This window comes from Glycine max, chromosome 6 (assembly GCF_000004515.6).
Source record: "Glycine max cultivar Williams 82 chromosome 6, Glycine_max_v4.0, whole genome shotgun sequence".
Lineage (NCBI taxonomy): Eukaryota > Viridiplantae > Streptophyta > Magnoliopsida > Fabales > Fabaceae > Glycine > Glycine max.
Window position 1 is genome coordinate 50,598,100 of NC_038242.2, and position 13,442 is coordinate 50,611,541.

General features: G+C 34.8%; 2 protein-coding genes across 4 annotated transcripts; both read right to left on the reverse strand.

Annotated features, from left to right (window-relative positions):
• Positions 1-1,385: 1,385 nt before the first annotated feature.
• Positions 1,386-4,745, reverse strand: LOC100784425 (pentatricopeptide repeat-containing protein At3g24000, mitochondrial). Its single transcript, XM_003526343.5, has one exon. It carries the CDS (start codon positions 4,672-4,674, stop codon positions 2,731-2,733), a length of 1,944 nt encoding a protein of 647 aa, XP_003526391.1. The 5' UTR covers positions 4,675-4,745; the 3' UTR covers positions 1,386-2,730.
• A 2,671-nt stretch (positions 4,746-7,416) lies between these two features.
• LOC100784955 (serine/threonine-protein kinase D6PKL1) lies at positions 7,417-12,515 on the reverse strand. Of its 3 annotated transcripts, none has more exons than XM_006582360.4 (3): positions 12,019-12,515; positions 9,241-11,105; positions 7,417-8,569 (listed from the first exon to the last, which is right to left on the reverse strand). In XM_006582360.4, exons 2-3 carry the CDS (start codon positions 10,896-10,898, stop codon positions 7,720-7,722), a joined length of 2,508 nt encoding a protein of 835 aa, XP_006582423.1. In that variant the 5' UTR covers positions 10,899-11,105; positions 12,019-12,515; the 3' UTR covers positions 7,417-7,719. The 3 variants fall into 3 exon arrangements, with proteins under 3 accessions (XP_006582423.1, XP_014632372.1, XP_003526392.2); XM_014776886.3 differs by having other exon boundaries at positions 11,408-12,515; XM_003526344.5 differs by having other exon boundaries at positions 11,327-12,515.
• Between the last annotated feature and the right edge of the window lie 927 nt (positions 12,516-13,442).

A 13,442-nucleotide genomic window follows, 5' to 3' on the forward strand; every position in this document is an offset into this window, starting at 1 on the left:
TAGTTATACAATATGTGTAGTTTTGTGCATTTTTCCGTCCCTCTAATTTTGAAGTATATCACTTTTTATCCTCAAATGTTATCTAAACTATTTTGCCAATAAAAAATTATACGTTTAAAAATTAGAGAATGGAAATCAATGGTATAAAAGGAAACAAACAATTTACATTTGAAAATGGTTATATATTGTGTATAATTATTTATTTTTCATATAAATATAAAGAATCAGATATAGTATTAAAGACCAACAATATAAGCTCAGTTAGTATTTTCTAACACTGATATTATTGAACGTCCTTTACATTTTTATATATGATTCTCCAGTTATATTCTTAACAATTAATGACAATTTTCCCATGAAAAAATTGAACATAAGGTTATTAAAATGGTAATGCGTATTTTGCTAGTTTTATACATAAATCTAGATAGTTGCAAAAAATTTCGCAATTTTTTAAAATCTTATAGCTAATATTCTATGTGAAAATAAAGTTTCTACATGTTTTGCAATTGTATTTTGGCTAAAAACGCAACTGTGGTTGTTTGATAACACTAGGGGTAACTTGGTTATTTTTCCAAATATTTAAAAATCATATTTTAATAGTTCTTGATAACTTGAAGACAATTTGTCCGTGTCAAAATTCTTGAATTCCCATTAGATTTTTAAATATAAATTTACTAATAATTCGTGTGTATATATATATAATATGGTGAAAATTGAGATGTTGGCTAATGGTGTTATCAATGAAAAGACTAACTTGTTTAATGACATGTAGTTTGAGAAACTGTTTTATAATTTTATATTTTGATGGCTTACTCCCTATTTTTAGCCAAAATACAATTGAGAAAATTATAGAAGCTTTATTTTCACTAAGAATATTAACTATAATATTAAAAATAATATTTGAGAAATTCTCTACAACTGTCCAGATTTCTATATAAAATTACCAAAATACCTCTAACCTCTCTAATATGCCTGAGTTCAATTTTTAGTGAGAAATTTGCTCTTAATAATTAAGATATTATTTTGATGTTTAAATGTGAAATATGTTCCATAAATAATATTTTAAGAAATTTGAAAAATAATTTTAAGTACTAATTGCACTAAAGTCGAAAACATTATAAAATTAACAGCATAACTTTAGTCAGTATTTTCTAATACTGAAATTATCGGACTCCCTTTAGATTTTTAAATACGACTCTCAAGAAATATTCATAACAATTAAAGATAATTTTCAAACGAAAAAACTGAACTTAGACTTATTAGAATGGCCATGGTTATTCTGGTTGTTTTATACAAAATCTAGACGATAATGTAACTATTTATTTTTTAATAGCAATAAATTTAAAATTTACTGAAGTTGATGATAATATGCACTTAGAAAGAAATTATTTAATCATCAATGAAAATATATAAACTTAAAATCTTGCAAAACAACTAAAATTAATACAAAAAAAATAATTGTGTATTAACAATATTAGTTAATAATTTATTACCTCCACAAACCTGTGTTGTCGACCATATTGACCAGTAAGCCAGTAACTATTAAGGACTCCAGCATGGTCATGTTTCTTACAACATGAGCATATCACTTGTCCTGTATCATCAGTATGCACATCAGATTAGATAGAAAATTATAGCCCAGAGTTGATAAACATCATATACTGACCTTTTTGCATACCAATTTAAATGGCAAAGTCACTCTAAATTTGCATATATTGAATGCCATTGCCAACAACTCCAATATGTGCTTCAAACCAAGAAAACACCCTCAAGTCCAGTTCATTATGATATCGTACTACAGGTTACGGAGAACCGAATCAAAGTCACCATTATAAGAAAACCAGCTCTACCACTGTTATGCTAGTTTACGTTTCAGGATTGGCCCAGAAATGGAACTTATCTCAAGGATTTGCATAATAGTAAAGGCATGTAACAAACTTGCTTTTCGGTTTTTTTTTTAAAATAACTTTTAGCATAAGTACTGTAAATAATTGTACAAAGTATGTAACTGACTATAGTGTATTATAAACAAAAAAAAAAGATAAAGGAGCATGACAATGTTTCAACCAGGAGGCAAACAGAAAAAGAGAAAGAAAAATCCATTGATAATATCATATAGAGGCTAAAATGGCCAGCAGACAAACCAAAGAAATCCTCAAGTTTCCTTTATTGTTTTGCAACTTCTAGCAGTATAAACATATACTAATCTATCTATTTGTCACAAGGTTTGGATTATCTCCAATATTTCACCAAATGGCAACAAGTACTGACAAATAATAGGAAAAAAGCAGTCAACAAGAATATTATTGAATGAATATTAATTAATTCAAATCAAAAGAAAAATATGAAAACTTTTCAGACTCATGTATGAGTGAGCACAAAAAAGTATACAACGGGTAAAGTATGAATTTTAAATGTATCTCAAAAGATAACTCAATAAATGCATGTAAGTATGTAACAACCTCACCTTCTACCTAAAAAAAAGTTAGGTACATCTCACTAGCCCATATATTTATGTTTCAAATGAATTATAACCATAGTCATGGTCAAGACTTACATTTACTTGAACCTTTAGACACAACCTTCAAGCAAATGGAGACTGTGTCACCACGTAATAAGAATGGAATTTCGCAAAGTCAAGTAGAAGCAGAGCAATTGGGTATGATATTTGGAACAAAAACTATCCCATGATACCTCTCAATGATTAGATGATATTGATAATAATTGGCACTACCAGTAATCCCCACACGAGCAGAAGCCATCACAAAAATGATGAAACCGATTGGTGTCTCTCACAATGATTTCCCTCTTCACCACCAATGACACATATTTTATTGCTGAGTGGCAATCACCACAAACCCTAATATTCTTCATAATGCGTATAGTGGATCCAGGAGGAGTATTCAGAAGGGCAAATGAAAGAGCCAGCTTCTCACTATGATACTGTAAATTTAGTTCCTTCTCTTGTTGGTCTACGAACAGAAGCACATGGCTAGTGTCAGGAACATAGCCAATCTCCTTAATTTTCTGATTAAGCTTCTCCCACATTTTATGGATCTTTTCTTTCTGAGGATGAGCAACGTCATTTGCCACAAACACATGGACAGAATTTTCAACCTCAACCCAGCTACATGCTGGCTCCTTCTTCACTCCACTATCTTTCATTATCTTTCTGACTTTTGCAACATCCTCCCACCTCCCAGCTGAGGCATAAATATTGGCAAGCAATGTATGTGTCCCTGGGTATGAAGGATCAAGCTCAAAAACCCGCTGAGCAGCATAAGCACCCATTTCGGTGTTCTTATGCATCTTGGAAGCACCAAGCAAAGCACCCCAGATAGCCACAGTGGGCTCAATTGGCATTTCTTCTATGAAACTCTTTGCTTGGTCAAGAAGACCAGCTCGGCCAAGAAGATCAACAATTGTCGCATAATGTGACACTTTTGGTTCAATATTGTACTTTCTCATCAATCCAAAATAATGTTTACCCTCATCCAAAAGTCTAGCATGGCTACAAGCAGTAAGAACAGAGAGGAATGTTATATCATTGGGTTCAATCCCAAATCTTATCATTTCGTCAAATTGCTGTGCAGCTTCCTTCCCAAGCCCATGTTGGGCATACCCTATCAGCATCGAATTGCAAGAAACAACATCGACTTTCACCAACTTGTCAAAAACCTTCTCCGCATCCCGGATGCTGCCCGACTTTGCATACATGTGAAGTAGCGTGTTCCCCACGTAACCAACCAACTTCTGACTCGATTTCATCAAATGCGCATGAAGCCATTTCCCTTGCTCCAAACAGCCCATACTGGAACAAGAACTCAAAAGCGCCGAATAAGTAAACTCAGTCGGCCTATAACCTTCCCTTTGCATCCTCACAAACAAAGCCAAAGCCTCCTCTCCTTCCCCCTTCCTAGCATAACCGGCTATCAAAGCATTCCAAGAAACCTCATTCTTACACCCCAACTTATCGAAAACCAACATTGCCTCCCCTAAGTAGCCACACCTAGCATACATATCCACAAGGGAACTCCCCACAAACACATTAGAGTGACATCCATACTTCCAACAACACGCATGAATCTGCCTCCCACAATTATAACTCGCCATATACCCACAACACTTCACCAAGCTCGACAACGTGAACTCGTTCGGCTCCGCGCCATCACTAAGCATCCGAGGAAACAACAGGAGGGCGTCACTGGCGCGGTCGTTTTGAGCATAGCCGGTGATCATGGAGGTCCAAGAGACCATGTCCCTGTGCGGCATTTCGTCGAACAGGCGGCGCGCGCCTTCCAAACTGCCACAGCGGGCGTACATGAAGAGAAGGGAGTTCTGAATAACAAGGTCATGTTTGAAGTTGGAGTTGAGAACGTGGAAGTGCACTAGTTTTCCTTCTTTGAGCTTCCCCAATTGGGTGCACCTCTTTAAGAGCGTGTTGTACAGGGTTCGATCCGGTTCGAGCGAACCGCAGTCAATGAGGTCCAGAACGTGAAGACCGGTTTTGGAGTTGAGACTCGGCCTCAGAAGGTTCCTGTCGTCTATAACACAGAAAGTGGACTCAGAATGTTGCCAAAGTCTGCGAAAGCTACCCAAATCTCGTTTACATGGAGATACGATTTGGAGCAATGATTTCAAAACCGATGAAGACCTTTCACATTGGATCATCATTTTTCTTTCTTCGCCTTAGAAACTTGTTACCAGCTTCTTATTTACAAGGATTCAAAATTATTAATAAAAATTATCATTATATTACTATTTATGTCCCTTAAATTTTAAAGTTTTACTTCCTAACTATTCACATACATGGCTATGCTTTAAATTGTACATACATATTTATATTTATATCTTTAAAAAATTGCATATATTAATTTTTCACATCTTATGTATTGAAAATAGGTGACTTTTCTTGTAAAAACTAAAACTAAACTTAAAATCTTATCAAAATTAAAAACATATTTGACCATGCCCAAAATTCAAATACACTCTCACGACCCACCATCCAATTATTCGCTCAATAATTCACTCTTAACATAAAGTCATTTGCATCAAATTCATATAGCAAAGCACTGCCACAAAAACTAGTGCTGGAAATGAATTTCATAATTTGGCTATAAGAAAATATTAACACCCTTAAGGCATTCTTTACTATTAACCAAAATTTATGGAAAAATCACAAGATTATATCTCACTTTTTATTTAATAAATTTCAACCAAAAAAAAATATACAAGAAAGTATTGCTATTTGCTAGCAATATTAAAGTTTTATAAGGACATTTATTTAGCATATTTATGTCAAGTTGTTGTCCCTTATCCTAGTGGATGCTCCTGTATCACTTGCTGCGCTATCATTTCCATGTAAGGGAATGTTACTCAATGGAATGAATCTATGCATAAAAATCAGGGGGATGCTAAATGACATGGTTTGACACATAGAACACATACCAAGATCCAATCCCTCTTCGGTTGTTGGTGCAATTGAAATCAAGTATGGATTTAATTTGGTTTGAAATCTGCAGCTAAACGTACTTGAACACCCTGCGTTCATGGTCTTCTTTCTTCTAAACTATTGATTGATTGAAAGTCAGAATGGCAGTGACACCAACAACACGTAATCAACTTCAGTGTCACATGACTTCTAAGTCTGTCATGGAAAAACACTGTTGAGTGTGCAAAAGAAGTGATTTAACACTTGCATGAGAACAAAGCACAAATGAAGGAGTAATGGAGGTAACACAACAAAAGAAAATACGTATAGTTGCCATTCTGATGGTCAGTAAAATCATCTGAGATGTTCCATCATTCAATGTGATGGATAAGACTAAAAAGAGAGAAAGAATCAAATATATACATATTGTGCACCTTTTATATAGATATAGCATTTCATCAGTTTGACAACTATTGCATGGTATATGACCCAAACATGGAAGGGTCATATAAAGTTACCTACTTTTACTAGCCCATTGTGCAAAAGTACCACACCAATGCCTACCCAGGAATTCTTTTACCTCTTAAGTGTTTTGACAATGAATGTACCATACCTAGAATTAGATCTTCTGGATGTTTCAGTGGTTTAGATTCTTTCTGTATACCATCATTCTCTGCTAAATATTGTCCAACAATGATCCTCAGGAATCTTCAACCTCATCTAAAACCAGGCACCACCAGAGCACAAACCACGAGTAAAATTATTTAGTCAGGATAGAGTTGTTTGAATTCGAATGACAACAATTAGTAGAGTTACTGCTGGATCACCAAATGGTTTGGAACATTATATCAACAAGTTACTTATGCTGGCCTAGATCACAGAGAATTAGTTTTTCAACACAAAATAAGATATCATCCTGGTCATTAGGTAACAAAGATTCAAAACATTACAAGTAACAAAAGCCTGGGAGCAAATATTATTAGGTGATGCTTCCACTTGATTCAAGAAGCTAGGTTAGAAGAGTTTAAAACCATTAAAAAAACTTGGTGTCGAATATGTGAATTGGTATAAGTAAAGCAATTACATGAAAAATACTTTACACGTCATGAAATCAAGGAAAATTAAAGTCAATGGGGCAATCCTGAATAAATTGCTTAAATGAAAATGGTTTTACATGTAATTTCAGCCTTGGGAAATTACTGTTTATGTGTCAAATGCCAATAATTGACAATCTTAACGAAATAATTTGATGTATCAAATATAATATCATGCCCTCAGCTGCTGATGACTTGCACAGAACATTCCAACTCCTGTTCATACACATCATGGCAAAAATGTTTTTACTTTTATCTACAAGCTGAACCAGCCAATAATTTATTACCTTCACAAACCTGTGCTGTCGACCGTATTAACCGGTAAAGTCAGTAACTATTAAGGACTTCAGCATGGTCATGTTTCTTACAACATGAGCACATCACTTGTCATGTATCATCAGTATTCACATCAGACTAAATTTGTATATATTGAATGCCATATACTGACCTTTTTCATATCAATTTAAATGCCAAAGTCACTCTAAATTTGCATATATGTAAAGTCATTGCCAACAACTCCAATATGTGCTTTAAACCAAGAAAACACCCTCAACTGCATACAGCAAGAATAAGACAACCAGCTCTATCCAGTTCATTATGATATTGTACTACAGGTTACGGAGAACTGAATCAAAATCACCAACATAAGAAAACCAGCTCTACCACTGTTATGTTTGTTTACATTTCTGGATTGGCCCAGAATGGAACTTATCTCAAGGAATTGCATAATTGTAAAGGCCAGTAACAAACTTAAGTACTTTTCTTTTTTAAATGACTTTTAGCATAAGTACTGTAAATAACTGTACAAAGTATGCAACTGACTAGAGTGTATTATAAAAAAAAAATAGAAATGATAAAGAAGCATGACAATGTTTCAACCATGGAGGCAAATGAAAAAAGGGATAGAAATATCCATTGATAATATCATATAGAAGCTGAAATGGCCTGCAGACAAACCAAAGAAATCCTCATGTTTCCTTTATCGATTTGCAACTTCTAGTACAGTATAAACATATACTAACCTATCTATTTGTCACAAGGTTTGGATTACATTTATGCTATAAGCTATACTAAGTGTTATATGGATGAGTTCGAGTTTTAAAACCAAGTCAACTTCAATTCAAATTCCCACCCCTCATAAGAAGAAACGAAAAAGACAACGGGGGTAGGAAAGGGCAGAGAAGACAAGTCTAACTAAAACAGCTCAAACTCTTCACAATCTTCTATATCCTCTAAATCATTTGCATTCTCCTTATTTGCAGCCACAGATGGAGCACTACTTCCAAAATCCAGAAACTTGGGGAGCTCTGGTGGTGCTGCACACCGTATTAGAGCCCAGTTCAGGCCTTCAAAGAAAGGGTGCTGCTTTATTTCAGCAGCACCTTTTACAGAACCTAATCGGTTTTCAGGATCCTTTATCAACAATCCTCTGATCAAATCTCTTGCATGAAAACTGACTATTGGAGTACCCGGGAACTTAAGGCTTTGTGAAACCACATTGGCTAATGTGTCCTCATTTGATTGGCCCTTGAAAGGAGTCTTACCATATAAAAGCTCAAACAAAAATATACCAAAAGTCCACCAATCTACTGCACTCCCATGACCCTCACCTTTGATGATCTCCGGAGCAAGATATTCATAGGTTCCAACAAAGGAGTTAGACCGTGCACTGGTAGGCTCCACTACAAGCTGTGGCAGAGGACCAGCCTGAGAAGCTATGTCAGCCTTCATCTTCCGAGATTTTGCTCCGGCAGATAACAGAATGGGAGTAAAGCAGGAAACTTGCCAATCCGGTTGGAGACAGAAAGGGTGTATGCAACTAGCCTCAGAACAGGGACTGGACGTCTTCTTTGTAGCATCTGTGTCAGGTGAAGATGACTTGACTAACATTGGATTGACAGAACACCTGAGTGACAAGTCAAAATCTGTCAGCATAATGTGTCCATCTTCTCGTACCAGGATATTTTCTGGCTTTAGGTCACGATATACAACTCCCAGCATGTGCAAATACTCCAGGGCAAGAAGAACCTCAGCAACATAAAACCTGCAAATGTGATGGCATGACTATAGTGAGGAAAATGGGTGAAAAACTTATCCACTTGCCATTGATTGTCATGCAGGAATCTGTTTCTGGTAAAGTGAAAACAAGACAACACAGCATTTACAATTGAATAAGCATGTTATCTAGTGGAAAGCGAATGTGTAAGATGTCTAAATTATATAATCTTTACCTAGTATACTTAATCTGCATCTTGCTAAGTTGCAGTCTAAACAAGATTTTTTTGGTACATTAATCAAGATAATTTCAAACACTGCCCATTTGATTCAATTTTGGGGATTCCTATGGTTTTCCGCCCTTTTTAACACTGAACCCTTTTTTTTTAAAAAAAAAAAAAAAAAATCCATTTATGCACATTACCTTCTTTCATTCTCCAGAAATTTGAACTTAGGTTTTCTAGTTTACTAGTTTAGTGCATAACATCAAACATAAAATGATGGCTGAACTTATAAATGAATGCTATAATGAATAAATTTACAAAAGGTCTACTGGACTTCTTAAACAGAGTGACTATCTTGGGTTAAAAAAATAGTATGAACTTACTCTAACCAGACAAAGACTGAATTTAAACACAGAAATAACAGAAATATAGAAATCCAGGCAAGATTGAATTTCAAAATATCTTTTTAAAGTGTGGAAAAGTCCACAACTCCTACCTAGCCGCTTGTTCCGAGAAACTCTTGTATGATTGCCTCTGTCGCAGCACGTGCAGATCTCCGCCTGGACAATACTCCATAACCAAGCAAGAGAGCTTATCTGATGCAATATGGGAATACAGCGTAGGAAGAAATGGATGGTCCAGCATCTGAAGGATCTCTCTTTCAGTTTGGGACCTGAACATTTTCTTCCGACTTGCCAAAAATTCATTGTCCATCACTTTGAGTGCAAAAAGGCAGCTTGTACCAATTAGTTCTGCAAGATAAACAGTTCCAATGTCCCCACTACCAAGCCTCCTTAGAAGCTTAAAGTGCTTCAAATTTAAATTACCATGTTGCTGCTGAACAGCACGAACAGCTTCCCATCTCAAGTGTTTTGACATGTGAGGCCTGTGGCCACCGCGACTGGAACTACTTAGACTGCTTTCCTCGCTGATGCTTGTGCTACTACTATATTCACCAATGCTACTTTTTGAGCTTTGAGAGTACTCACCCTTTTCCTTTGATCTTGATTTCTCATCAACTTTTGTCACCAAAAACTTAGTTCTCTTATTGCAATTCAAGCTGAAACCAGATTTGCTTGAATCTGTGCCACCATTAATTGAGTTAACTTCAATGCTATGATTTGAACTGCAAGGAGACTGTTTCGCATTATCTTTCATTTCATGCTTAAAATCAGAATTGCCACCCTCCTTGTCCAAATTACTTGTACATGGAGTAGAGCAACTCGCGGCAGAACTTAAATCTTGCTTTACTTTTTTCTTAAGGAAGTTCAAGTTATTAAATATTGGCTTTGACAAACATGTATTACTGCTTGTGTATTTGTCTGCTCCATTTCCAGTGCTAGAGCTAGGTGGACAAGATCCAGAAGGAAAATTTGCTTCATGCCCCTTATCTGACATTGAAGAACCAAGAGAAGCTTTGCTTGAGGAAGCAGGATCCATTCTGACCTCTGGCACTTCTTCACTTGCAGAGGCAACTGGTGACAAATTTGCAAGTATTGGTTTTCCAATCCCCATGATTGGTTTCTCACCCTCAACCTCTAATGGTGGAGAAACAATCCGATCTTGGGATGAAAACCCAGTTATTATTTCTTTTGGTTTTGTTGCATCAACCAAAGGACTAGAATGATTATCAATTGAACTTGATATAGTTACACCAGACAATTTATCAGAAGGTGCAGATATCTCTGGTACTAGAGAGATTTCAACCAAGTTCCCTTTCCCCTCATCTACCACTGCTGTGTACAACCTTTTGATGGTGCCCGCCTCTGATACTCTAGATGAACTGCATGGCTTAGTCAGTCTCTTCAAAGCAGCCATTTCTGAGGCCTGAGAGATGCACAACCCTCTAAGTGCCTGCTTTAAACTTACAGGCTCTGAGATGCCAATTCCTGATGCCTGAGATGAAGTGACTTTTATTGGCCTTTTAAGAGCACTCTTTTGTAAACTTGATGAACTACGACTTCTAGATGAGCTTTTAATTTCAATAGCCTGGAAAAGCTGATTAATATCATCCTCAATTGAATACTTCTTTCCTGATTTGTGAGCACAACTACTCTCAGGCTTTTCATCCATTTTGAACTCGGAAATTATCTCTTCCCTTGATTCCACTATCTCACATGTATTACCAGAGGTATCCATATTTGATAGATGCATTTGATAAGTTGACGAACAAAAAACGGGAAACTCGGCTTTAGTTGCCTTGAATCTCTTTATTGATTCCACTATCTCACATGTATTCACAGAGGATTGCACACAAGTAAAAAAACCGCAAAGGGCATCCTCCAGATTTCTCTTCAGTCATAGTATTCCACAGAATCATTTAGTTGCCTTGAATCTCTTTATTGATTATAACATCCAAACCTGAAATTTTAGCATTAATATTTCAGATTGGTTAAGGCAAGAATTGTGGTTCAAATGAAGAGATTTACTTTAATGCATTAGTATTTGTCTATGAATTCAACATGAATATTCATTCAAAGTGTGAAAAAATAATATATGTAGCTACATAGACAAGGAAAAACAAAAAGACACGCATCCAAACACCAAGTTCCCAAACAAACTGAATTGGACCTTTCTCTCACCTAATCACTCCTAAAACAAATCAATAAATAGTCATCCTTGTAATTGAAACACAAACACACTTTTGCCATACTCCTCCTTACATCTGTTCCTCTATGAAGTTCTAACCGGAGGCCACACTCTTGGACTACCCCTAGCATTTACATCCTTGATGGAGGAGAACAAGCATGGAGCTCCATTATGTTCAGATTCGGCGTTTGAAGATGTGAATGTGAAAGTGGGATACTTTTATTGATTTTGTGAAGAGTGGTAAACAAGGTGAGAGTTGATATAAGGGAAAAAGAAAGGACCAAAACTCACAACTCAAAACATTGAATTAATATCAGAATTAGAGCTTAAATTAAAATAAATAAAAACCTTGGATTCAAAGCCGAGAGGAGAAGAAGGAAGCTCAATGAAAGAGAGAATTGAAGAATATTTTTTTTAACCAAAAAAAGTAAAACTCATGAAACAAACAAAAAAGTACAAATACATTTTACCAATTTTACTCTCCATGGATCAAATTCAAAAGAGGAGCTAAAAAACCAAAAGAAAAAAAAAAGTTAAAGCTTTACAAATTACAATCAAATTAAAAAACCATCATCAAGAAAAAAAAATGTTAGTGAAAAATCAAGCATCCACAACCATCCCAAAAACAAAAACTGCAAATAAAAATCAAGAAAACAATTAATTAAAAAAAAGTGATAAGCATTACCTGAAACAACCCCAAAAACCCAGAAAGCGCGGAGTGAAGGAGAATTGAAAGGCCCCCAAAAACCGTAACATATGCAAAGTGAGTCACAGAGAAGGAGCATGAAAGATTGAAAAGTCTATGGCTAGGGTTTGAAGTTTGAAACTTGAAAGAGACAGACACAGAGAGAAGAGAAAAAGCAAAAGGGTGTGTGTGAGTGAGGAAAGAGAAAACAGAAAAGGTTGAAATGATAATCACGAGAAGGATGAAAGAACAGTGAGTGCCACACACAGTCTCTCTCTCTCTCACTCCCAACAACAAACTATTCCTATTAACTACACCTCCTACCACCTACTACTACTCTTTTTCTTCTTTTCTCTGTAATGTAATGGCGAAAAAAGAAGGAAAAAAAATTATGTACTGTGCACAACATTAACACATGCTGTTGTGTTGCAGAGACACACTCACACGCACATACATTACACTCACAATATTTACATTACACACAACAACACACGACAGCCAAAGCAGGTATACACATAAAGATATTTTTTTGAATGTTGAATCATAAATAAATAAATGTTATACTGATTTCAAACTCAGTTTCTTATGAAATTGTCTTACCACAATTACTATACGGACCAACAATATCAAGATATAATTATATTAAATATTTAAAGAAGAAACCTTATCATATTAAGTCGAATAAGATTTTTTGTATTAAGAATACATGTGATATATATATATATATATATATATATATATATATATATGAGTCACACAGTGTCATAGTAGCAGTTCTAGTTTGTAGGCTGTAAGGGGAGGTTTTTGTACAATACATGCATTACATCTTGAAGGGGTCCCATGATGTTAGGCATTGTGGATTTTTTTTTCCTTAGATTTGTAAACGTAATCATAGCATAAATGCTTGAGCTTTTTCCACAAACAAACAAACAAATCTTAAAATAATTAGGTCAAATCTTTGCTAATGTTTTGTGGATTGGATTTGGACTAGACAATTGACTAGTAAGTTAGATACTTTGTTTAGTTAAATAAGAATAATTTATTAAAGGAGAAAGCTTTTTATGAAAAGTTCTTAATTTAAAAGTTCTAATTTGATAAGTAAATGAATAAAAATGGATATGAATTATAAATTTATAAAAGAAAACAAGTTAAATTGTGTTTTATAATTTTTTTTTTCAAATTTTACATAAAGATAAATCAATCTTTTAAATTAACGTGACAATATACATGTTACTAATATAAATCATTTACATGATGTCAACATGACATATGTGATAAGAATATATTATTTTAAAAAAAAATAATTATAATTTTTTTTTACTTAATTTGCATACTTGACTGATAAAATAAATGATGAGTATGAAGAGTTTTGATATAAGTTAATTCCTCCTTTTTAATATATATATATAGAGAGAGAGAGAAAA